Here is a 26186-nt window from a genome sequence, read left to right on the forward strand (position 1 = left end):
AAAAATTTTCTATTGAACTTTTCAATAGAATCGGCCAAAACCTAATAGCAAGTTCAATAGAAATCGAATAGAATAGTCTAACGAATTCGCCAGGTTTTTCCATCAAAATTTTTCATATGTGCGCTCATGAAAGCATGGGGATGTCTCAAAGAATCCCTACTTTCCTCAATGTATATAGCTACGCTCGAGCCGCATTAACTGTCAGTCAAGGAGAATATGAAAATCTGGAAGAAAGACATTTGTCATTAGGTCTTATCTCCTGGGTGACGTGCAAATATTGTTGACGATCGACGATGCTTCCTTATTATTTTCCCCGATGCAACAAAATATGTGCATAAAACATGCAGCCGAGGGAAATTATTGGAGTCATAATTCAAGAGCGTCTCGGACAGGTAACAGGAATGTTTTCACTGGGAGATTATACAAACGAAGATCATACATCTTTTTTAGCAAGCTGGATATCATCTCTGGGTTCATTTCATTATAATGCAGAATGTGTTATTCCATAATTCATCGAAATTGTGTTTTATAAATTTGAAATTCTGGAGGACCAGAATTAGATCAGTTTCAAACGGATTTACAGCTTATTCTGCAGGGTTTTTCAGTGAGAAAAAACTCATTTGTCGAGAGATTTTTCTGTGGAGAAAAAAACCACAGAAAAACTTCCATCAGCCCCATAAAAGGTTTCCAAAATTTTAGGACTTTTCATCTCTTTAATCTTCATATCTCCGCTACTGAATTATTTTTTGAGATTTGGACGCAAGGAAAAATTTCAATTTCCATTAAGGAATAGAGACTTTAACGAATTAAAGGATTTGCAAGAACATTTTATTTAGCACCGTTGGTTACATGTCAACAAAATTCGAATTCATTTGAGGAATGTAAAATCATCACGTTCTTCATTATTAAATTTATCAACAGCTATCCTAATTACTGGCTGATTTCAAGTACTCCTTCTTGATGAAATCCGCAGCTCGTTCGCCCATCATTGTAATAGATGCGTGCGGATTACCGGAAATGACCTGATAAACGAAGGAATCCATAAAAATAGGATAACACTGTTAGAAAACTAAATTGTAATTTTATGGACAGTTCATTAGTAATTTTCGGGAGACCGACAATGACTTCGATTTACGGATGAAAAAATAATGGAATTATAAATTTTTAAGTAGCAGGAAGTCAAGAATTCTGTCTCACTTGAATTTTCAGTCGAAATGAGTTTGAATATTCATTACCGAATTACGCCGGATTTTCAATTAACTGAAAATTCGAGAATTTGGTTATCGGAATTTTCCTAAGTTTCATGAACTAATTGAACAAGTTCGATAGGTTTTTCCATGAAAGTGGAAATTCTTAAGGATATCCAAGTATCTTTTACAGTTTGATACAGACAACACTATAGATTCAACCGTTTTCAATTATCAAATTTGACAATTAAATTGCGTGAGAAAAATTTGAAAAAACTCATGCATATTCAGCGTCATTTTTTAAACGTTTGTTGTTTATAAATGAATAATTGAAACTGTTTTAGGTACGAAATTGATTTCTGGGAAAATTCGGAATATTAATAAATTTGTTACGATTCTGAACAAATGATTTCTATAGTGGAAAATTGATTGTTTATAAATTATTCATAGAAAATGTTCGTAATTTTAAAAAATTGCAATTTTTAAGTTAAATCATTAATCTTTCTGGGAAAATGAACTTTCTAATTTTTTTCAGATTTTTTCAATGTTTTCTAACCTATGTAAAATTTAAATAATGAAATCATTGTGAAATGTCCCGAAAATTATGGTCAAACGGGACTCAAAAAGCTCTGATGATCAACTGCGAAAGAAGAAAAGCATTTCACTGGAGAAAAAATTGTCGAAGTACTCGGATATTCATAATAGTAAAATTTTTTAGAATTTCCGTGAGACTCATGTACTGGATAAAAAGTTGCAAGAAGTTTCTCGCAAATTTCAGTTAGAAATTCATAAAGCCAAGCAGCATTGCTTGGGAAAATTCTGGTGCTAGGGTAGTCCACAATTAATTTCGCATTCGTATGAAATTTCCACATAAATCGTTGTAAATTTTACAAGAAATTTTAATCAATCAACATAAGAATTTTCATAGTCAGGAGATTCCGATTTCTTTCATTATAAGCACTAGAATTTTTCTAAAAAATTCAACTCCTAAACAAATGAACTAAGTTTACCTTCGGCTGAGCCGATGCATCGGCAACTCGCAGTCCCCGAATTCCATGTACACGGAGCTGTGTATCAACAACAGCCAAAGGATCTGAAGCTGGTCCCATCTTGCACGTACCCGTTTGATGATTCTCCGTCCTTGTATTTACATGGACAGCGCATCTGAAGTATTCATCTGTCAGGTACTCATACTGACTGCACTGTGGTACCGGCGAATCGACAACCTCCAGTCCCACCGACTTCATTGCATTGGAATTGGCCATTTTGAGGAGAACGTGGAGACCTGCTACTAATACATCAACGTCTCTCGGCTCACCGAGATCATTACTCCAGATTATTGGGTGGTCTAGACCGTTTGCTGAGGCTAGAGTAATCGTTCCTGCGAATCAATATCTGGGAATCTAATATTCGTTTAATTAGCAGCTGGAACGTAGGAGATGAATCCGTAACTGAGGTTGATATTAATATTACTTTCAGTAAAATTTTCACTAAAATTTCATATCATTTGATTGATGGTTAATAATCAATGAATATTCTTCATTGCAACATGAGGAGTTATTGTGTTTCGTGTGTAGATCCCCTTGTGAAACACAAGGGGAATCTTATTATTCTCGAACACTGATTCAATCGCTGAGCGCGAAATTTTCCAATTTTCAAGTAATTATTTAAGTGTGCATTTGTTTGAATATTGATTTTATTTATCAGAGTGATTGATTTTTTTCTCATTACCTACGGGTGTCAAATAATTTTTTTTGGATGTTTTTCGAATTATTGAAATAATATTAAAATGCGTCTCGCGTTGGTAAACCTGTCGAGTGTTTTCTCTCTCTCAGTTCCATGATCCAACCCATACCTTTCCCATGATGCTCACTGACATTCGAATCACGCGCCTGCGCGTGAAGGCGTAGTTGCCCCGAAACTCATAATTTTCCGAATCATTTGTTCAAATAACTTTCTTATGAAATCTGAAAAAAATCTGAAACTTATACGTGTTCTCGAGAAAGATTTGATTTATCAGCCACTAGTTTTTCCTCAATAGTTCATTATTTTTTTGGATGCCATGGAAATTTTCCACATTGAGAGTGGGGTAACCTCGGAGGTTATATATGGAGGGCTAGCAAAAACATCCAAATTTCATCATTTTTTTCTTGAGACTGAGATCTGAAAAAAGTGTGCAAAAATCCTCAATGATGTAGCATACTCAGACATTTCTCCCATGAATTTTCCAATTTTTTTTTCATTATTTTTACTTTTTACACAGAACACCTTAAGTCAATCTTTCTTTCTGAATGAAAGCTTTGCAATCATTGATTTCGACAAACTTCTAAAATCTGAAATTTCGTCACATAATTGATATCACTTTGGAGCATTTCCGAGCGCAATTTCAGCTCAATCGGTCAAGTAGTTTCCGAGATACAGCAATTTCTAAAAAATCTGTGTTCCTCAATATCTCGAAAACTCCGTGACCGAATTGAATTTTTTTTATGTCAAAATATTCCTCGTGATAATATCTATCAAATAAAATCACAATACTGCTATGTAACTACTGACAGTTAGGTAATAATCGGCATTTTCCGTTTTTATAAGAAAATCTTTCTGTGCACAATAAGTATTTAGTAAACTGACCTCGACTCTCCGGATGTATATTCACAGCCGTAAATCTGACGGACCTCTGATCTCCGACCGACAGTAAGTCAACATCGCCAGTTTGTCGACAAGACGCCTGATACCCCGAGAAAAATATTTGTAGATCAGGATAATCTGGAGTGGTATACTCAGACGCTAAAATCCCCGTCACTTGAGCTAATCCAGATGATGACAGTGGCCCAGTCTGATTGTACAAATAGATGGCAACATTATCCGGAGTGTAGCTGATATGTTTGACCTCCGGCAGCGTAAAATCAATGCTATATGACACATGATTGTGAAGATTCTTTCCAACTCCGGACAAGTCAAGTACCACGGGGATACCATGTTCCTTCAGCTGCTCCTTTGGGCCAATACCGGAGAGGAGAAGTAGCTGGGGAGAACCGACAACTCCTGCAGAGAGTATAACTTCACGTCTGGCCAATACTCTGTGGCGTTTTCCATTCTGCAAAACATTTTTTGCTCAGGAACATATGTTATGTCGTGTGTAGTTGGAGATGCCAATGAGTTTCGGTTTTTATGACTCACCTTGACATATTCCACACCAGTCACTCGATTTTTCAATGTCATTAGTCTTGTAGCAGTTGCTTCGACAATAATGTCCAAATTTTTACGATTTCTGATCGGCCGGAGGAAGGCTGCTGCCGCGCTTTGTCTCACTCCGTTTTTGCTCATTGTCTGGGCGATGTTGAAACCCAAATATTTCTCACCAACAAGATCCTCGATGGTTCCATAACCAATCTCGTTAGCGGCTTGATAGATGGTTTTGGCGAATTCTGGTTGGTATGGGAAACTGGGAAACGATGGGAGGTTTTCATGATGATTTATAGAATTAGATCGCAGATTCGTTTGAAGTAACTTTTTTCAGAACTTAAAACCGTTCTTTGCAACAAATCACATTAGTTAGAATTAGTTCTCAAAGTTAACAAATTTTTTTGTTTCCCAATGGAAACATTGTAATTTTCAAAATTCAAGTTCTCAATTTTTCGTGTTAAGGTACTTCCTCAGTGAGTTATACTTGGTGAAAATTTCGCAATGAACTGAAGGCCTAAATTTTGGATCATATGTTGTTGAGGACATGTAAAATCGACCCCCAAAATTTCAAGTATTTTTTCCACGCGAGTTTTTCAGATATCCATTGTCAAATATTCAATTTTAGTCTTTTTTAAGTTTTTGTCGATGCATATGTCAAAAATTCGCGTGGAAAAAATACTTGAAATTTTGGGAATTGTTTTCACATGTGCTCAACAACATATGATCCAAATTTTAGGTCTTCAGTTCATTGCGAAATTTCACCACGTATAACTCACTGAGGAAGTACCTTAGAATGGCCAATTTTGGGCTGAAGAATCAGAATATGATGTTTTTAGACCATGTCCGTATGCATGTGGATGTATATCTATGCATATATGAACCAATTTTTTTCATTTTTTAATAACAAATTGATCATATTTTATTCTTTTTTGTAGAATGTAGAGTTTAATGAGCTCTGTCATCTGTTACCTATTCAATTTTGCATGATAAATGTTTTCGTTTTTCTAGCATGTGCTTCTGATTAATACATACATATCAGTATTGTTTCAGTATAGTGTTATTCTGTTATATGAAAATATGGGTTTATAAATTTACGTAGCTTTTTTGCTTTTGTTGTCACCAGTTTATCAGAAAGATGAAAAAAGCTCCGGTGATAGCTCCCCTGGGAGCCGGAACGTTTGGTTATCGACAGAAGCTCTTCCCATGTCCACTAATTCAGTAGCGAAGTGGCCGAACGGTTTAAGTCAATTTAGTCTTTAGTTGAGTTTTCCAGAAATATATCCGAATTTAAGCGAGATAGCGAAATTTTCATAATAACCTTTTCTGTAGAACGAATTGAGTGCTACTCAAAAGGTTATGAGAAAAAATTTGCTATCTCCCTTAGATTTCGAGATATTCATTGAAAACTGGCCAATAGCCAAAATCGACTTAAACCGTTTGACCACTTCGCTATTGAATTGATAAACATTTAAAAGTGCTGTCCACCCGCGAGGCCAACATACCACCGTCATTTCGACATTAAATATTTTACCAGTCGAAAAACCTCACCGCGATTTTATTCCAATATTAATCAAGGCTTATTGACGTTTCGATATGTGATGAAAATCAATCATCAATTATCTGAAATACTTACCGTTGGACAGTCATAGGTCCACCCACCCCATGCAATTTAGTTCCCACTCTATCAGTTTCCGTATTATTTTCGGATTTCATGAAGAACGGAAGTACCTGCAAAAACCAACAACTTTAATTACCCCAATCTATGCCCTCGCAATAAAAATAACAACAGCAAGAAACTCACATCGTCAAATCCCCACCCCTCATTACCCATATCAACCCAATTCTCATAATCCCTGGGATTACCCCGATGATAAGCCATTCCATGATGCACCGTAGTACCACCGAGATTACGTCCACGGGGCCAATAACACGAGCCATTGTTCGCCAAACAAGCATGACACTCATTAGACGTTTTATATTTCCAATCAATATCACTGCCTGCAGAAGTTTCGATTGAGTTTGGAGATGTACCACTTGAGAATAGATCATTGAATTTGATTATTACCGATATAAATTCCAAAGTTGGATGGAATTTCCGCTGCGTTTGGCTCATCGGGACCAGCTTCGAGAAGTAATACCTTCCAATCTGGTACTTCACTTAATCTCGCTGCAACTGCACTACCACCAGCACCACCTGTCATTTATCATGATAAGGTTAATCCCGAATTATTAAATTCAATATCTGAACAGTCAATCACAATGAGGATGGCTTCATTACTTCCAACCACGATGAAATCATAAATCGGTCGGTTTTTTTTTTTCGGAGTTACACGACCACAGGAGTCGGCAATTGGTTCACTCCTGCTGATTATATCATTCATTGTATTCAGCATAAAGGCGAACGAAGCTATTGTCGTTGGGCACACGTTCTCCATGGGTATCCCACCGGAGAACATGTTCGGACACACTCCTTGGGTTGCCTAGGATAATTAGGAAAAAATGGTAATCAGTTCTCTCTCCGTTACTTCACCGAGATCGAGATGATGAGGGAAGTATTACAAGACATTTTCCTTCAAGACCAATACTCTAATTAACCGAAGTTCCAGCATTGACAGAATTCATTAATACGTAATTATTGGAAATTACTCAAAGAAAATACAAACCATGTTATCGACAACTAGTGAATTCTCTCTATGCACCACCCGACAACTGATGGCTTCTGTCCAAAACTTTTCCAATTTATATATCCTGCAAGAAATAAACGAAACAGATTGACGTCGGTCCGGGAAGCACCTCTCATTCATCAATAAAAATGGATATGAACGGTGGAGACATGACAATGCATAGATTTGCAATAATCGTTTCTGAAAAACTAATTATCCTCGACGTATCTCACTAATCATGTATGGAAACGAGATCGTTATCTCATAGTGCCACAAACTAATTTCACACTGATCCAACAATTACCCGGAAAAGATCATTTTAAGGGGAAGTAACATTTGGGAATACGTGAATGGGAATGCTCGTGAATTATTGTTTGTGACAGTTTTTGGAGCATATATAATGAGGAAAACAGACATCGATCATAGAGTATGATTGAGTTGACGATAAAAATGTAGACCCAGTCATAATGCTGAATTCACGACTTATTTTACATAATTTTGATTTATGTTAGTATTTTCATCGTAATTATTCTATGAGCAACATTGTCGTGAATTTGAAATCAATGCTGAGGTAAGAATAAGTTATTTGCACGTAATGTGTTACATTCGTAAGTCTTGAGAAAGAAGAGCTTCTGCCGACTTCAATAAATGATAAATAACTCCTTTGACGAACTAAACTCCATGTGAGTTGTCCTTCCACTCGACGCGGTCTGGGTCGGAGGCTGTCGAGGCTCAATATTAACATTAAGGAAACCCGCTAGACGCCAGATAATTTAATAAAATTGAATTCTTTTGACAAAATGACAACTGAGCTCTTACACAGGAGGACGTTTTGGAATACCCAAGGACGGGAGAAAATAAATTTCCAGGAGAGAGAGAAGATTTGGACAGAATATACAAGTTTATTTCATTTACGAACACGGAGAGAAATGCTGAGTAAAAATTACAGAACTCACAATTCGCTCACCGATTACGGAATCGACTCTGAAAATTTAAGTGACGGTATCGTAATTTTTCACAGGAGAAAAATCTGATTCAGATAAAAATTACGGATCGCTCTGGAAAAATTCTGTGACAGTTCCGTAAAATTTTCTACAACCACATTTCGATAATTACAATGAATCTCTCTATATTATAAAAATCGCAATCGACTTTTGGGGATGAAAATTTGGTATTCGAAGTTAAGACTCCACAATTAAGGGTCATGAGGGTTAGAATCAGGGACACAAGGGTCAAAGTAAGGGTCATGAGGATCATGCTAAGGGTCACGAGGATCAAAATAAGGGACTCAAGGGTCAAAACAAGGGTCATGAGGGTCAGAATAAGGGTCACGAGGGTGACAATAAACCTCATAAGGGTCAGAATAAGCATTACAAGCGTCAGATTATGGGTAAGATTAAGGGTCCAAATAAGGGTGACAAGGGTCAGATTAAGGGTTTAAATACGGGTCACAAAGATCAGATTAAGCGTTACAAAGGTCAAAGTAAAGGTCCAAATAAGGATCAGGGGGTCAAAAATCAAGGGTCATCAGGGTCAAAATAAGGGTCACGAAATTTATAAGGAGGGTCAGATTAAGGATCCAAATAAGGGTCACAAGGGTCAGATTAAGGATCACAAAGGTCACGTTAAGGGTCCAAATAAGGGTCAGAAATTAAGGGTTAACGTCAAATTCAAATACTGCCTATCACAGTCTATTTTTAGAATTGAAAGTTATTTATGAGAAATAGTTCAAGATTGATCAATCATTGGTAATTTGACAGTGCTTTTTTTAGATCAGACAAAATACTCAGATCATGAATGTGATGGAGTTTATGGAATTTATGGAGTTTATGAAAATATGCACGCAGTCATAATGTTGAATTCAAATTTTATTTTACACAATTTTGATTCATGTTACTGTGTCTATTATCGTTATGTTATAAGCAATAAATAATATACCGCAACGCGTCTTCGTTGTGATAATCCGAAGACTCTAATCTTTGGTATACCAGGACATGCTGCCTCTTGAGTTGATTCACTAAACCTGTTAACTTTAGTATTTTCAATGGCTAGAGTTGATACTCAATTTCTAATTTCGTGGCATCAAGTTCCACCACTTGTTTTTCCAAAAAAACGGTTTGTGCCAGGTTACAGGATATTGCAACCAGTCCTGTTTGATGAAGGTAGCTGCTCTGCTGCCAATCATCATTGCGGGTGCTGCTGTATTCCCCGACGTGACCTAGATAAAGATGAGAATATCGATAGAAAATCGTCAGAATAATGAATTTGTCTATTAATTGAAAAATGATGATATATTTTCCTTACTTTGGGCATAATTGAAGTATCAGCAACTCGCAATCCCCTGACTCCCCTCACCTTGAGTTGTGGATCGACAACAGCCATGGGATCATTAGCTGGACCCATTTTGCATGAACCAGCTTGATGATTCTCCGGACCAGTTTCCTGTCTAATTGAACAATTCCAGTACTCTACGCTAGGAAATTGAAATCGTTGACAAGCCGGTATCCCCGGAAACATCAGAGAGATATTGTATTTTGATAGAGCAGTTGAATTCATCAAAGATATAGCGAACTGAATGCCCTCTAATAAAACAGCAGCATCCTGCGGGTCTTCGAAATAATTGGCTTGTATCAATGGCTTCGCTTCTGGATCATTGCTTGCCAGTCGTATTGTTCCTGAAATGCAAATTGGCCAATTGTAAGCATGTCTGTCATGCCACATGACAAATTGATTTCATTTTATGATGAGCCCTCAAATAAAATATTAACTATAAGGGAGAGTGGGGTAAAACGGCCCCTTTTGACTTTTTCTGTGATACTCATAACTCAAAAATAAATTCATTAATTGAGATCAGTCTAGGTTCATTCTAAGGGGGAAAAGGTGTTGGTTTCCATAGGAAAATAAATTATTTCATTTTATTTTAAATTGAATGAGATGTTAACATTTTTGAAAAAATCAAAAGGGGCCGTTTTACCTTACTCTCCCCTACATAATTCCTACCGAATTGAAGTTTTGATTTGAAATCGATTTTAACTCTCTCAAGTGTAAACTTTACACCTAGTAGTTGTAAAAAATTCGGGACTTATGTGAGGTCGGAAATACACCCATTTTTAATTCAGACCATATTCATGAAATATGAATCCTTTGAAGACGAGATCTCATTAATAAATACTTCTATACAGAATTCGATACCAGCACCCACAGTGAATGCTCTCAGAAAACCTGAGGGCCATCCCAAAATACGAAACTTTCTCAAGGGAGTTGGCCGTGAAGCCCTGCGTGATGACTCCGCTTATCCTTCTTTGGCTTCCATTACCATCAAGATTTTTACTGACTTTGAAAAATTACTCAGAGGTGAGGACCTGGAGAAATGACGCAGGTCATCCTCCTATCCGCTCATTTCCCCCTTTTGCTTTCCGTCCTTCATTTGGAAATCGCAATACCTCAGTGATAACCATAATTTACATATCACACGAAGTATTATACAACTTGAGCTTGCGAACACCTTCAACTGTTATTTTTACGTTTCCAATGAAACAGCGTCATTTCAACAGACAAGTATTTGTAACTATTGCGATCTTAATCAGCTGGATACTCTTGATCACTTTTTCTCAATTGTTCAGTAACTGTCGATATGCGTTCTGTCCTTTTTTATGGTTTTTCCCCCTTCGGTAACCGCTCATTGGGAGACATTATTTTCAATGCTAGTTTTACTGAAATCAAAGCCATTAATAAATTTATCCGTAATGGTCTAACTGACAGACGAAATATTGACAAGTTGAACGCCTCAATCCGCTCTCTTCAAAAATCTATTAGTTTAAGTACATGATAGAGCATCTGTCTCTATTTTCCTTCACTCTATTCCTATGTCAGACCACTAGTTCTTCGTCGCATTCTTCACCAGTTAGCAATTCTTCATCATTTTACGATGCCAATTTTAAATGGTATATTTTCACACCCCTCCACGGAAAATTCATATTTTCCTCCCGCTCATCAAAGAGCAAAATACGAAATTTCCTTTGGGGGCGTGTTAAAAAACTGCATGTGTACCTCGGGTGGAAAGTCGTGACTTTCCGAAATTCTAATAAAAAGAATTTAAAATAAAACTTGAAAAAAACGCCCTATACATACTGTACATGATTTCCACATTACTCCCTCCTCTTGCAATCGGGCTATGTAACCTACATGCAGAAGTAAAAATAATAGTAATAAAACCTAAGGGCCATTCGTACATCTGAATACAGTAATGACGCTCGGGAAGCTATAGTTAATTCCCAATAACATCACTTCATTACAATAATTACAATAACAGCTCTCTACTGTCCTCGCCATGACCGTACCTCTTAAAATATTTCACCCTTGTCCCATCCATAACAATGTAACAGCTTATTTTTCATGTTCAATTATACGAGATTAGTAGCTATCTCAATTTTCCGTGTTCCCTTGGCTTTTATTCTAAAATCAGTCCTTTGTATATAAAATGTAAATACCGGGCTGAAGGCCCTCGGGCGATGGCCACTCACAATTTTTCTGAGAAATTCCGTTAAAAATAAAAACAAATAAATACCTCTACTCTTTGGATGCAAGTTAGTAGGTGAAACGCTGATGCTCCTCCTAGAATTATCCATCAACGCCGCCACCTGGCCGGTAGTAGCACAAGCCGCCTGATACCCCCCAAAGTAAAACTGCAAATCAGGATGGTCCTGTGTACTGTAGCTTGAGGCCATTTTCCCTGTTACTTGTGACAACCCAGTAGATGACATCGGTCCACTCTGATAAGCCACGTATTCCAAAGCTGCTGCCCAGTTAAGATCAAATTCATTTGGTTCATTGATTGAATAAGTCAGTGTATAAGACACATGATTCTGCAGATTTTCACCAACACCCGGGAGATCCTTGACCACCGGTACTTTAACAGCATTGAGATGCTGGGCGGGACCAATTCCAGATTGCAGTAGTAATTGTGGTGAATTAACTGCACCACCTGAGACAATGATCTCCCGTGAGGCTCGAGCTGTTCGAATTTCTCCGGCTTGCATATACTCCACTCCGACGGCATTCAGACCCTCAAAGATGATTCTCCTGGCCGTTGCATTGAGGGCTATATCGAGGTTGGGTCGGTTCCTCACAGGCGTCAGGAATGCTCTTGCACTGCTCAATCGAACCCCATTTCGACTGGTTGTTTGGGCTATGGTGAAGCCGGTTAACTGGTCTCCATTGAGATCATTACTGACGCCATAACCTCGCTCCTGTGCGGCAGACAGGATGTTGCTGGATATGGGAGGACGCCAGGGGAATTTCTCCACGTTCAGAGGCCCTCCTACACTGTGGAATCTTTTGTTCAGTATTTTCACATCTGCGTTATTTTCCATGCTCATATAATGGGGCAATACCTGAAAATTTAGAGCTGTCAGTTTTATGGAGGATTGCATAACCAGGTCGAAATTTAAGACCTATCTAATTCGGGTTACACTGTTGAAAATTTTTATCTGAATTTTCCGTGCTAAATTCCGGAAAATTTTATTGTGTTCCAATTCCACTGAAATTTCAGGAAATTTTGTCATTAAAATTCAGAATTTCGTGGAAAAATCAAACAGAACTGTAAATTTCCGTTCCATTTTTACCTGAAAATGAATAGAAAACCAGAAATTTCTGGTAAATATATTCTTGGATTTTCAGGACAGTGACACTGAGTGCGATTTAAGGGGAAAAAATCATGAAATTTGAGATTTCACTGAAAATTCAATCAAATTTGATACTGAATATTCATATTAGATTAGAAATTCTAATAAATTGAGGAATTCTCACCTATATGCCCCTTAAAATTCTGAAATGTTAGTGAATTTTCAGTGAAATCTGAAATTTCATTTTTTCCCTCCTAAATCGCATTCAGTGTCACTGTCCTGAAAATTGGTATCAGTAGCACTTATGAGTTTTTGCATTAAAATTTAACTCCCATTATTTCCTTTGCATTATAACCAGTAGAATTATTTATTTCTGTGATTATAAGGTGTTCTTTACTTCCGTTGTCTGCCTTAGAGCTATTTTGTTTTAATATTCATGTAATTCAACGAAACTAATTTATTATTCAACTTTGGTTTATAATTCGTTGAATTTATAACTACTTCAGGAATTTCATACTGCAGCGGTACAAGTATGAATAAGCTTTGTAGAAAAATCTGGGGGCTTCTCTAAGAAAATCGATTGACATTCTATTGGAGTCCTATTAGATTTTGATTGAAAGATTCGATTTTTTTTTATCAATGCTATTAAAAATTATGCAACATTCTCCCGCGCTGTCAATAGATGTGTTTTAAATGAATATTTCTTTATGGATAAATGGTTATAGATGTTGATTTTTCTATATAAAATAACTCATCTTTTTGGAATTTTCCCTATAATAATTCTTGGACATGACTTTTCAATTTTTTTTCTTGGATTTTATCATATGAACAAAATAAAAATCCAGCGGAAAAAAATTAAAAAAGTTATGCCCAGTACCTCGTATAGAAAAGATTTTTTTGCAGCCGAAATTCGTCCGCGTGTTCAGCAGGTGAAATTTAACAGGACTTGCAAGAATTTTAAACTAATGCCTTGAAAATTCAAAGGAATATCAACTGCTAAATGGCGGTTAATATTAATTTTCACTTGAAAATTCATCTGAATTGTGAAATTTTCGTCTTCCTACCGCTAAAAAATAGAACTTAACTTGAATTTTCAAAGAAACTTGAAATTCGATTGACTTTTTCTCCTTAAACCGAATTCAAGGTCTTTTTCCGGAAAAATCATCCAATTTTTTTTAACGTATCTGGGACATGCCCAAGTTTAGGGTTATATTCTAAGAATTTAGGTATAAGTTGAACTACTCTTTAGCCTTTCTTAGTGACGAATTTGCACATAGATAGAACTCGTGAGGTCTGTTTAGGACGTAAATTTCAAACCGAATAGTATGATTGAATCGTGTGGATTTACATCGTTCCAGCTCCAGCCCACGTTCCCCATCTCCTCCCACTCGTTGTAGTCCTTGGGATTCCCCCTGATGTACATCATGCCATTGTGAACAGATGTTCCTCCAAGATTCTTACCCCTTGGCCAACTGCATGATCCATTCGACGAGAGACAAGCGTTTGTCTCATTAATCGTTCTGTACTGCCAGTCAATTTCCGAACCTAAATTGCAATAAGGAAATTTGTAATCGTCCCTCATATTTCGAAAGTTTTGGTAGTACTGAAACTTACCTAGAAACATTGCCACCATACTTGGCACATCAGCACCAGGTGGCTCATCCGGTCCAGCCTCTAGCAGCAAAACTTTCCACTCGGGGACGTCACTCAATCTTGCAGCCACCACTGCACCAGCCGATCCCCCTGCAAGTTTCAAGAGTTGATTGGATATTCTCGGTGGGTTCAATGATTTTTGGATAAGCCAATACTGAAGTATTTGTCACAACTGATCATGGCGTTTGGTTTTATCCTCTTTAAGATTGTTATGTTTAAATACACTAGATTAGTCTGCGCGCTTCGCAGTTAACCGCAATTGTAGTGAATACAATGCGAAAACTAATGTCTGAATTTCAGACACTTTTGTAGACACTTTTCAAACACTTTTGGGACGACTTTGTAGACACTTTTGAGACATTAAAATGTGTCTGAATCAATGGAGGCATTTCAATTTCAGACACCAAGATGTCTGAAATTAAGATACAGACATCAGTTTCAGACACAAGCGGTGTTGGAAATTTTCAGACATGAGTTAGAGTTTCAGACACTTTTAAAGATTCAGACGTTTTTTGCCATCTGCCATCTTAAATTCAGATAGCTGTCACACACCTGGTTTTTGTAATGTAGTGTTATTTTAGATTTCTGAAGTGTTTATCAAAATGTATTTTATCCTTAAGTTCCAAGATGGCTGTCATATCATTATTATTATTATTTCATTTATGAATTCATTTTTTGGTGTGAGGGACAATCAGATGTGTCAATATTAGTTGTTAAGCGGAGTTTGAAGTGTCGAGTCGTGGCGTTTTGGGAAAGTGAATAGATCACGAAATAATGACGAATTTTTCATGTATTCGATGTTTTTGAATACTTTCCGTTGTTCGATGAAGTCAATCACATTTTAAATAAAATTTATGCCATAATTCCACATTATTAGTCAGTGTAGCAAGTTTTCATCAAAACGGTTAAATATTCTAGCAATTGTGAAGTGGAATGAGATAATCTACTACAGATGAATTCTTTAAAAAAAATCTAGTGCTAGCACACGAAAAAAACGGGCACAACATGATGGCTAGGAAAAACTCCGGGCAATGAAAATTTTATTGAAAAACACGTTAATTTATTCCATATTTTATATCAAATTTTCCCCAAAATTTCTAAGAATTTCACTCAATAGCACTCGAATTTCTCTAACAAAGTTCTCTTTGTTCATTGTTTAGTTTAATCCAGGAATATGCACACAATCAAAATGAGCAAAGTTACATATGTGAAGAGTTTGTAAATCCCATCACCCAAAATTGTGAAGCTTATAATGGATTTCCAGCGATGAAGAAAGCCTGAGATGCATTGTGTTGCAGTAGAAAGCCCAGGACTCACTAATCACTGCATCGTTTGTCGAGCTAATTACTCAGGGTACGGAATGTCAAGGAATGCCTGGGTAATGAACCGCCATTAGGTGATTCCATTGACCCGTCCAATTTACAGTTTATATTCTTTTTCGTCATCTTGACTTTTTGAAAACTGGTGGGGACAATGAATTTCCGCGATAATTGGAGTTTTACGGTACTTCCTTCTCACTTCTGAGAGGAATCGTAATTCGTAACAAATTGAAAGAAGGAAAACGGTAAACGCTAGATAATTTGTTACACATTTTAGTTTCTGTCTGAACTCATTTAATCACAATATTTTCATTATTTTACCGCCAATATTATGTATGTGAGGATTTTCACGCACGAGTAAACGCGTAATCTCATTCCTTCAGGCGTGAATATAAAACAAGACATGATTTATTGGCTTGATGACTATTATCGGAACATTATAATTGCTAATATGCTTCAACGCTGCAGGGAAAGTATTCAAATTTTATTTTTAAATTAGGGGTCTACGCACCCTGCTCCCTCCGCTCGCCAACCCCCATATGACCCACATATGACCCCCATATGACCTCGATGACTTTTATTCTGACCGCTAGTTTCTGACCCACATAATCCTTTTCTGAACCCTTACTGTGGACCTCGTGACCCTTAATCTGACCCTTGTGACTCTTAATCTGACCCATATAACCCTTAATCTGACTCTTGTGACCCTTATTTAAACCCTTATGACTCTTAACCTGACCCTCGAACTGGGCTGACTGCGTGCGTCTTACTGGTTAATTCTCTCTGATGTTTTCTATTACTTTTTCATCACCTATATGTGCCAGCGCTACAGCTTTCTCTTGGTTTTCTCTTGCTTTTATCTCATGTGTTTCTCTCAATGTATTTTCTCCTACCTTATATTATCATTTTGTATCATTTGTTTAAATTTCTAAACAATAAACACCTTATCTTATCTTATCTTATCCTTGCGATCCTTAATCTAAAGGGTTAGATTAGGGATCACAAGGGTCAGAGGATTTAAGTAAGGGTTACGAGGGCGTAACCCTTATTCAAACCCTCGTGAACCGATTCTGACCCTTGTGACCCTTATTCAGACCTTCGTAACCCTTATTCAGACCCTTATGATTTTTAATCTGACGTTTGTGACCTTAATCTGATCCTTGCGATCCTTAATCTAACGGTCCTTATTCTGACGATCGTGATCCTTATTTTGACCCTCATGACCCTTATTTTTACCCTTGTGACCTTTATTTTTGGAGTCTTAATTTCGACTACCAAATTTTGATCACCAGAAGTCGATTTGGATCTTTATAATATTGAGATGAAGAAAAAATTAATGAAAAATCGAGGATCATTGTACGTCTGATTGTGCAAACCCAATTACCTCAACTCGAATCACCCTAATGAGGGACACGTAAGCAACGAGGAAGAGCATAAAATTTTCTTCATCATCCCTCAGCTTTTCCGACGAATGCATACACCCTTCTTCGCATTAGCGATTCCGAGAAAGTTGGCCTGCAGTTTGTGGACTCAGTTGATGCACTATATATTCTCCACTGACTGAACAAAATTCGTCAAACTCCCAACTCATCTCTGGGTAACGCGAAAGGATGAAATGAACTTGAGAATGAAACATAAACTTTCCGATGAAGTCGTCGGGAGGAGGCGTATAACCAACATTGATCAATGATTTTGAGTGTTGGTGGTGACAGGATGTGTAAATGAGTCGTCGAACCGTGATTGTGAGTGTAGAATGTCGGGGGAACCATTATTGGAATTTTTTTATTCATTTTAACAATAATTTTGAGACAATTAAGGAACTCAAATATTTGTTGAACTGAATATTTTTTAGTGATATGAACTGAACAACTCGTATTCAAAATAAATTCTACCTTTAAATAAAATGAATTATTTATTTGATCCAATAATTTTATTTCTAATTAATGAAGTGTTTATTCGGCTTGAAGAATCATTCTTTTATATTGAAAAACAAGTGGGAAATTGCTCTTTTATTGTATATAGTGTAGCTATTGTTACTAATAAATTAGCAATATACTGTCGGATGGTTATTTACCACATCATTTCTCTCTATCATGTATAATTAATTGTTTATTTCATTTTATTAAATTGAGTAAGATTTTCCATTACCCAATTTCGTCAGATTTTCAACTTAGTTAAGTGTTATCAGCATTATTATTCTTATTATGCCTTTTCTTCTACACAACCGATTGTTTTTTTTACAGTTTTATCTTTCCCCTCAGCCCTTCCATAAAATGTTAATAGAAAAATGTTATTTACACATACTTGAATGAATTTGAAACATCACATTTGAAGAAACCATCAGAAACCTCACTTTCAGGGAAATTCATGAAAAATTCAGAATTTTCAACAATCATCATAACAATCAAGTCAACTAATATAGCTATCGTAATCATCTTTTAACTTCGACTTGATGGCATTAAAACAAACATTTTAAGCTATGATTGAATTCATTTGAAGCATGATATTCAAAGATATCCCCGGAATTCTGAGTTTCAAAAAATACAAAGTTTTTGAAAATTTTCGAATAAATCAAAATAACGATTATTGCTATCGCCTTCATCTTCGAAGTCGGTCAAAGGGACATCCAAACAATTTTTTTAAGACATCATTCAATCAATTCAGAACCTTTATTTTAGTTATCGTGGGACAACCGATTTTCGAAAAAATTCAAAAATTAAAAAAACTAATCCATGAATTAAATTTTAATTACTGGGGATCGATGGGGCTGAACAATACCTACATTTGAAAAAAAAAGATTCAATTCTATCCATTCATTAGCGAACAATTGAAGAAAAACTTTACCTCACACATATATATAATACACACAGATATAACACAAAAAATCCAAAACTTAAATTTGAAAGATTAATGCTTCCATTCGGAAGCAAAACTTATCTCACTTAAATGGACCACTTCTCGGGGTGAAAATTAGTTGAAACATGCAATGAAAAATAATAACAAACTGTGACAATGATCCGCGCATATCTAGCGCGTTGGTTTGCACCATCGATTCCCTACTATCTACATAATTCGTAATTCCCATGTGAATGATGACTTCGAATAAGCGATTCTAAAGACAATAATCCAACAAATGCCAAAAAGCCGATACACGAATATCCCTCACCCGATTGAATTCGAACCAGCAAACAACGAGGATTCCCAAAACAACTAAGAATGGAAATTGAATTAATGATGCAATAATGACGCAAACACGAGCGGAAGGATCTACCCAATAGTTTGTATTAATTTCCCATTTAAACCCATCGAATTGCATTTCACGTTCAATGGTTCAATGGAACTGGCAATTACAATCGATATAATACGCGCGATTAATACAAAAGAGGTACGAGGGAGAGGAAAAAATACGATATATTTGCTCAATGTAAACGAGGCGAGAGTGAAATCCATTTGGTCAATGTGTAAAATTTCATTTACGTTGTTACGGATTCACCGGTGTAATTCTAGAATTTTACAGAAGATTAATTTTTTCAATCAATCGTTGTGAATAAATGGCGATTTTTTAATTCGAATTTTTTGTCCCTTTAGATGAAATTCAATGAAAATGCGTTCGATTGATGATCGTCCATTCGGGGGTTTCATTTTGACTTTGTGAGGGAGAGAAATGGAGTCATTGATTTATTTACAACATTCTATTCGATCCATTGAATTTTTATGGCAGAAAAACTTGAAGAGAAACCTTCGATTTTTTTTCTCATTTTTCTTTTGTTTTGGTTTTGAATGCAAGCTTTGTGATTGTTGATTGTGAGGACTTTTAAATTTTGCTTAGAAATGACGTAGAATGTCATGAAACGTGAAGATATAGAGTAGATTCATGCCAAATCAGCAGGCCAATAAAGTCGATGCTGGAGATTTTTGTCTCAATTTTTTTCTGAGAAGATGACGATTAGAGAAAAATTTTGAAAAAAGAAGAAATGAAAAATATTGATAATTGACGGAGTTATGATTTTTTAAACGTGGCTAGTTTTTATCGAGAACTTTTTTCCAAATTGACCTCAATATTTCTGCGGAGTTTCAAGCTATCAAATCGCCCTTTGGCACACTCAAAGAACATGAAGAATCCTTCAAAATGAGACGTCATATATAGCATTATCTTCAGTTTGACTGAGTTTATACGAGAAAATTTTTTTTCAATCATTAATAACTAAAAAATCTAATTTTTACACATTTGAAGTTTTCCCCAAAAATTGTCAATAAAGTGACAAGAATTTTCTCGCCAAATAGAGTTTGTCTTGCACCGTAATTCTGCGGTTATTATTTTTTATAGTTGGACAAGTATTGAGAATTACTGAAAATCGCGATTATTCATGCAATTATTCCCTCAATTAACCATATTATTCAATTGTTCTTTTTTCAAAATTTTGGTCTAGTCGCTATCTTTTTAGAAAAAAATAGAGGCGATTCCCAGATCTGCTCTATGATGTTTTAAAAAAATGTGTGTAAAATTGAAGCTAAAAATCTGAAATTTCGTCACATAATGGTGGGCACAATTTCAGCTCAATTGATCAAGTAGTTTCCGAGATACAGCAATTTCTCAAAAATCTTTTCTCCTTAATATCTCGAAAACTACGTGACTGAATCGAATTTTTCTGACGTCAAAATATTCCTTGTGGTAATATCTATCAAATCAAATCATAATATTGCTATGTAACGAGAGACAGTTTGGTAATAATCGGCATTTTTAGTTATAATGAGAAAATCGTTTTGTGCACGATAACTCCCGAAAAAATTTAAATAGCATGTTGAAAATTGGTGAGATTATAGCTCTTATGATATTACACGATGGTATTATGGGCCGGCAAAATCGAATAAGTGGTTTAGAAGATATTCAACTTTTTGTGAAGAAATCTTTTGTTCAATATCTCCCAAACTACTTGTCCGATTAATTTTATTTTATTTTCAAAATACTCGTCTTGTCGCCCCCTATCAAGTTCATTAAAAAAATAGATACCCATTCATGCAAAGTTTTCAAGATATTTGCGTTTTTCTAATTTTTCAATTTAGAGTTAATGTGGCGTTCCATAATACGCGTAAAACTTGGAATAAACATCTGAGATTCTGGCTACTAATTAGCATTATCGAGTCACACTTGTGTACAAAATTTGCATCGATTCATTCAGTACATCCTGGTATAGAGTAATTCATGCAAAAATCTTTTTTCTAAGATTCACAGATCGTAAAGATGCGAGCAATTTTCATGACATGTCAGATGACGGTCATGTGACCATCACTGACACGTCACATTACCGATCCACGAATGACCAATTACTGTCACATGACAAAAATGTGACCGACTTACCTTATGATAGTCAAATCGCATCTAAGTGGTGGCGAAACCACTTTAGGTCTCCAAATTTTTTTAAATTTTATCTGAAAGTTGGTGAAACTGTAACCCCATGTCACCCCGAAGTAGTTAACGAACTACTTCTAGTCAATGAACTACGAAGTAGGCTATTTATTGCCATTAATTAATGTAGGTTAATTATTGCCATTAATTATTAATGGCAACACATGACAAAATTTTGTGACACGGAAAAAAATGACCATCATGTCGCATCTAATAGCTAATTTCTCAATTACAAAGTTTTATCTGATCGTTTTATTGACAAAAGAAGATACGATTGTCAATGACGGTCACATGAAGGTCATATTTTTGTGACCTGACGGTTTTCCATTCGTGACGTTACCTCGCATCTCTAACAGATCGTCATTTTATCGATAATTTTTGCCTCTGGGGGCTTATTCTCCATTTGTTTTGGCTTACATAATCACAGCTTTATTTATTTCTTGTTATTATATAATTATTGTTATTCTTACCTCCAACAACAATGAAATCGTAATAGTAGTTGGCTGGATTAACAGGAGCAACTCGTTGACAAAGTTGTGAAACATCAGAATTTGTTCTGATAAATGTGTCGAGTAGAGTCATAAAAACCAGAAACTGTGAGCCTGGGCAACTCTGGGCTAAACTCGGGCCGAGAAAGGGCGCATTACAGTGCGGACTAACTGTCAAATTGTACGACATTCTGGAAAAAAAGTTCAACGAGACACTGTAAACATTGAGATAATGATAGATCTCGAAGAGTCTGGGAATCGCATTCTGTCCTTCGCAGTGTCAATCACGACTTTCCCCTTTCTCAATCGCCGGCATAATTCCGCATAGGTTCTTTTCGTTCTCACGTGGTATGTAGAAAACATGTAGCTCATGGTCTATTGCATTCGTTTCCACGTTTAGTGAGTCGCGATGGAGGGGATCCCGTACTTTTGTTTTTCTCTTGGCTTTGAGGGAATAGGAAATTGGAGCGTTCGACGCGGGCATAGCGGAATTATTTTATGCATTCGCTGTTTTCATTTTTTGCTAATTAATTGCGATTATGGATTGACGAACGGTTGCCGAGATTTTCACAAGTTCTCATCACAAGTTCGTATTTTTTTTACATAATATAAAACATTAAATTTTGACATATAATTAATTAATGTTTTATTATCTCTAATGGACAGAGAAAAAATTTTCTGAAATTTAGAAGAAAATGGATGGAAACACCTTTTCTTGAGGATTTTCAAGTACTTTGGCTATTTTTTCTTCAATCAAATGTTTTTATATTTTTCTAGTTGAACATCAGAGCCTTCATTTGAGCCCCATTTGACACTCAAATTTCCAGACATTTCACAATGATTTTATTATTTACATTTTGCAAGTCTAGATTTAAATCTCCATATTCACTAAAAACAATTAAAAAGTTTTCTTTGGAGAAAGATTGATGAAACAATTAACAAATTGCAATTTTGTCAAATTACGAGCTATTTCTATCAATAATTTGTAAACAATCAATTTTCTGCCATATAAATAATTCGTTCGGAATCGTAACAAATTGATTCGTATACAAAATTTTACCAGAAATCAATTTTATATCTAATAAAATAAGATTTTAGAAAGTTTAAACAATTTCAGTTATTTATTTATAAATGACGAATGTTCAAATAATAATAATTCTGTGCAAAATGTAATTTTGATGGCCCTGAATATTCATAATTTTTTTTATTGCTATGTCGTCTATAGTGTGGTCTGTACCAAACTGTAAAAGATGCTGGAATATCCTTAAGATGCACAATTCGTTGAACGATAACAATTATTTTTCAGGTATTTTACGGAAACAATTAACAGAATCAATACTTAATTATTCTTACTTTAATCAATTTTTGGATTGAATTTAACCACATTTTTTTCGAAATCAACCTCGTTCTTTTTAGTTCTCAGGAACTTTCAATTCTGAAAATATAATAGACGACCTGGTGATTAAAAAATTTTTGACCATTTGCTTATTTTTTCCTTTAAAAAATGACCATGAATTTGTTAACACCACCAGTCACGGATGATTCTCCGGACCCAACCGTGACTCTCTTAGCGTGACGATTTTGCAAGGAATGATAAGTCCGTGACTGGTGTGAATAGCCACTCGGTTATCGGAATTTTATCACCCAATTTTTCTAGCAATTAGAAATATTTTCCTATATTCTAGATGAATGCATCTCAGAAATCATTATTCCTAGAATTTAGAAAGATTTGACTTCTATCTAAATTTGAAATTCCGGTGAATTTTGAATTTATCGGAATTTTCATGATTAATTTAAGATATCTGTTCTCTAAAAATGTTAAATTCTATAAGAATGGCTTCATTCAGAAAAAATTCTGATATCATGCACGAAAAAATTTAATAAAATAATCTAGCCAATTCGTCAGAAAATTCTATTGAATTTCGGTTCAGCTTTCTATTATTGTTTGGTCGATTTTATTGACATGTTCAATAGAAAATATTTTATAGAAAAAGTGAATAGAATTCAATTTTTCTGAACAACTTATTCTATTGAAAGACTTTATACAGAATTTCCTCGGCTCAAATTATCCAAGTTTCTTCATTCTTCTTTTCTTTTCTCTTCATTCTATAGAAATTCTATAGAAAATATCTCAGTAGAAAATAAGCTATATAGAAAAATCAACTACTTTTGACTTTTTCTATAAAATATTTTCTACTTAACATTTCAATAGAATCGGCCAAAAATTAATACAAAGTTCAACAGAAATCCACTAGAATTGTCTAGCGAATTCGCTAGATTTTTCCATTAAATTTTTCATACATGATGTAAAACATATTCACTTGAGACAACTAATTTTTCTTCAATGGCTTAATTTTCCCCGACATTTCAACTCGTGTGGCCTGAGAAAGTTTTCATGCTTCAAAATATTCTCGTACTCAAGCATGATTCTGTCGCAAATGAACTCACTCAAATCGCGTAGTAGTATCGTCGATCTTTGATGTGTAATATATTTACGATGTAACGCGGAACGATAATAATAAACGAGAATGTATTCGAGTTTCGTGAGGCGCAAATGATCTGAGATTTAAACCATTGAAAATAATTAACTTCTCTGGAGTAAATGAGGTCTACAGATTAGCAAATTTTTCTCTCAGTATATAATTACGGTTTCTAGAATTGAAAAAATATTTCTCCCGTGTGCCAATTCACGAAATTTTTTGAACGCTTCCAAAGAAATTTAATCATTTGAATGAACTCAATAACTCGCCTAATGTGCCATAGAAACAATGATCAATAACCAAATCGTGAGTACAATATTCCGTCTATCCCCTCCAGATCTTTTGTTACGATTAACACGCCATGTGTCACGAAATAGCGCGCGGAGAACTGAATAATGTTCAGCGTCAAAACTAGAGCAACCAAGAGGGTATAAACACAAGTGAGAGATAAACCCAATGGCCCAATGCACTGGACGCGTCACACCCAATACCAGAATTCATCGGCACACAGAAATTTCAATCGAATCAAACGGAGTTACGCATTGCAACTCTCTTTGGTTCCGGTGGAGCGTTCCACGACGATTCAATTTGTCTCGATAAAAGATTAAATTCGTCCATCAGTGTCCAGTTGTATTCGAGAGAACAGGTGGGCCGGCAACGGTTGAGTGAATTTTATTTGAGAGATATTTGGGGGTCATTCGTTTATTCACTCGACATTTCATTGATGATTAATTCAGTAATGGGAGAATTTTATTCCGGGAATATTCAATTGTACTCACTTTTGTTCACTTTGCGCGCCGATTGACAATACTGAAGGACCTCTCACTGCGCCACAACATTTTATAATTCATCTCCCACTCTTGAGGTACTCGATATTATCAAACGGTTAAATCCGATAACGCGTAATGAATTAAGAGGACAATTTCATCGAATTTGTTAATTTAAAGAGTGAGGACGTTACTGATGGACAATCTCGGCAAATCGTTGATCAAATATTTTTTTAGTTCAAAGACGTTCCAATGATTTTGAAAGATTTTGGACACCTTGACACGTGAAGATATGATGGAGTTGAAGATGACTTTTGTTTTTCAGTAAATTGTGAAACTGCCGTGAAGACACCGAGTGGAAATTCCGGTCAGGTCTTGATCAAGTTTGGATCAGGTTAGACCCGACCACTGATCAGGTAAAAATTAATAAATGAAATTGATGAAATTAATTTCATTAAATTAATTTAATTTAATTTATTTTAATTATAGTATAATGATCCTTTTTAAAGATTGAAAATAATTATTGATAATGGTTGATAAAACTTAATTTGAATAGTATAATAATAGTTCATTAAATTATCTGAAAAACTTATTAAAATTAATGTCAGGTGGACCGGATCTGAATCTGATCATTTTCTCTTCAATTGACCCCGTTCAAATGCCGATCAAAGACATCAAATCCGAATTTGATCAAATTGGGGTTAGGCAGCCGACCTCAGGGTGAGATCGTGCCTACCTGATCGGAACTTGATCTGAATCATCCTGCAGTTTTTCGGATCTGATCTACTGGATCAAAACTTGGTCAGGCTCTCATCAGGCATCATCTGATCATGTCTACCTGATTAGAACTTGATCTGAATCCGCCTGTCGTTTTTCGGATCCGATCTGCTGGATCAGAACTTGGTCAGGTTCTCATCAGGCATCATCTGATCGTGTGTACCTGATCAGAACTTGATCTGAACCCGCCTGTAGTTTTTTGGATCCGATCTGCTGGATCAGAACTTGGTCAGGTTCTCATCAGCGATCATCTGATCATGTCTACCTGATCAAAACTTGATCCGAATCCGCTTGTAGTTTTTCGGATCCGATCTGCTGGATCAGAACTTGATCCGAACCCGCCTGTAGTTTTTCGGATCCGATCTGCTGGATCAGAACTTGGTCAGCTTCTCATCAGGAATCACCGGATCAGACGAACCTTACAAAAACCTGATCAAGTTCTGATCATGCTTCAGGTGGGCCTGAAGCAATTTCTATTCGGGACGATCAACGCTTAAGGAATTCCAAGTATCGTGTACAATTTGGCTGGTCATTTAAATAAAGATAATACTATCTAAATAGTCGCCCTAAAATGTCAAGAATTGTTGCATCACTTTTTCACGTGAAATCATTAAGGGGATTCAACTACGTAGTAGTTT

The 26186-nt window shown here is 35.8% G+C and overlaps 2 protein-coding genes across 2 annotated transcripts; both read right to left on the minus strand.

Annotated features, from left to right (window-relative positions):
- Positions 1-806: 806 nt before the first annotated feature.
- LOC107036048 (glucose dehydrogenase [FAD, quinone]) lies at positions 807-7092 on the minus strand. Its single transcript, XM_015253770.1, has 9 exons — positions 7034-7092; positions 6649-6850; positions 6436-6564; positions 6172-6368; positions 6004-6098; positions 4365-4629; positions 3816-4281; positions 2198-2568; positions 807-1022 (listed from the first exon to the last, which is right to left on the minus strand). Exons 1-9 carry the CDS (start codon positions 7034-7036, stop codon positions 927-929), a joined length of 1824 nt encoding a protein of 607 aa, XP_015109256.1. The 5' UTR covers positions 7037-7092; the 3' UTR covers positions 807-926.
- Positions 7093-8883: 1791 nt separating this feature from the next.
- LOC107036047 (glucose dehydrogenase [FAD, quinone]) lies at positions 8884-24798 on the minus strand. The gene is made up of 7 exons (XM_015253769.2): positions 24784-24798; positions 21507-21715; positions 14272-14400; positions 14006-14202; positions 11601-12426; positions 9338-9708; positions 8884-9251 (listed from the first exon to the last, which is right to left on the minus strand). Exons 2-7 carry the CDS (start codon positions 21712-21714, stop codon positions 9102-9104), a joined length of 1881 nt encoding a protein of 626 aa, XP_015109255.1. The 5' UTR covers position 21715; positions 24784-24798; the 3' UTR covers positions 8884-9101.
- Between the last annotated feature and the right edge of the window lie 1388 nt (positions 24799-26186).

This window comes from Diachasma alloeum, unplaced genomic scaffold (genome assembly GCF_001412515.2).
Source record: "Diachasma alloeum isolate Michigan unplaced genomic scaffold, Dall2.0 Dall_scaffold_00203, whole genome shotgun sequence".
In the NCBI taxonomy this organism is placed as follows: Eukaryota; Metazoa; Arthropoda; class Insecta; order Hymenoptera; family Braconidae; genus Diachasma; species Diachasma alloeum.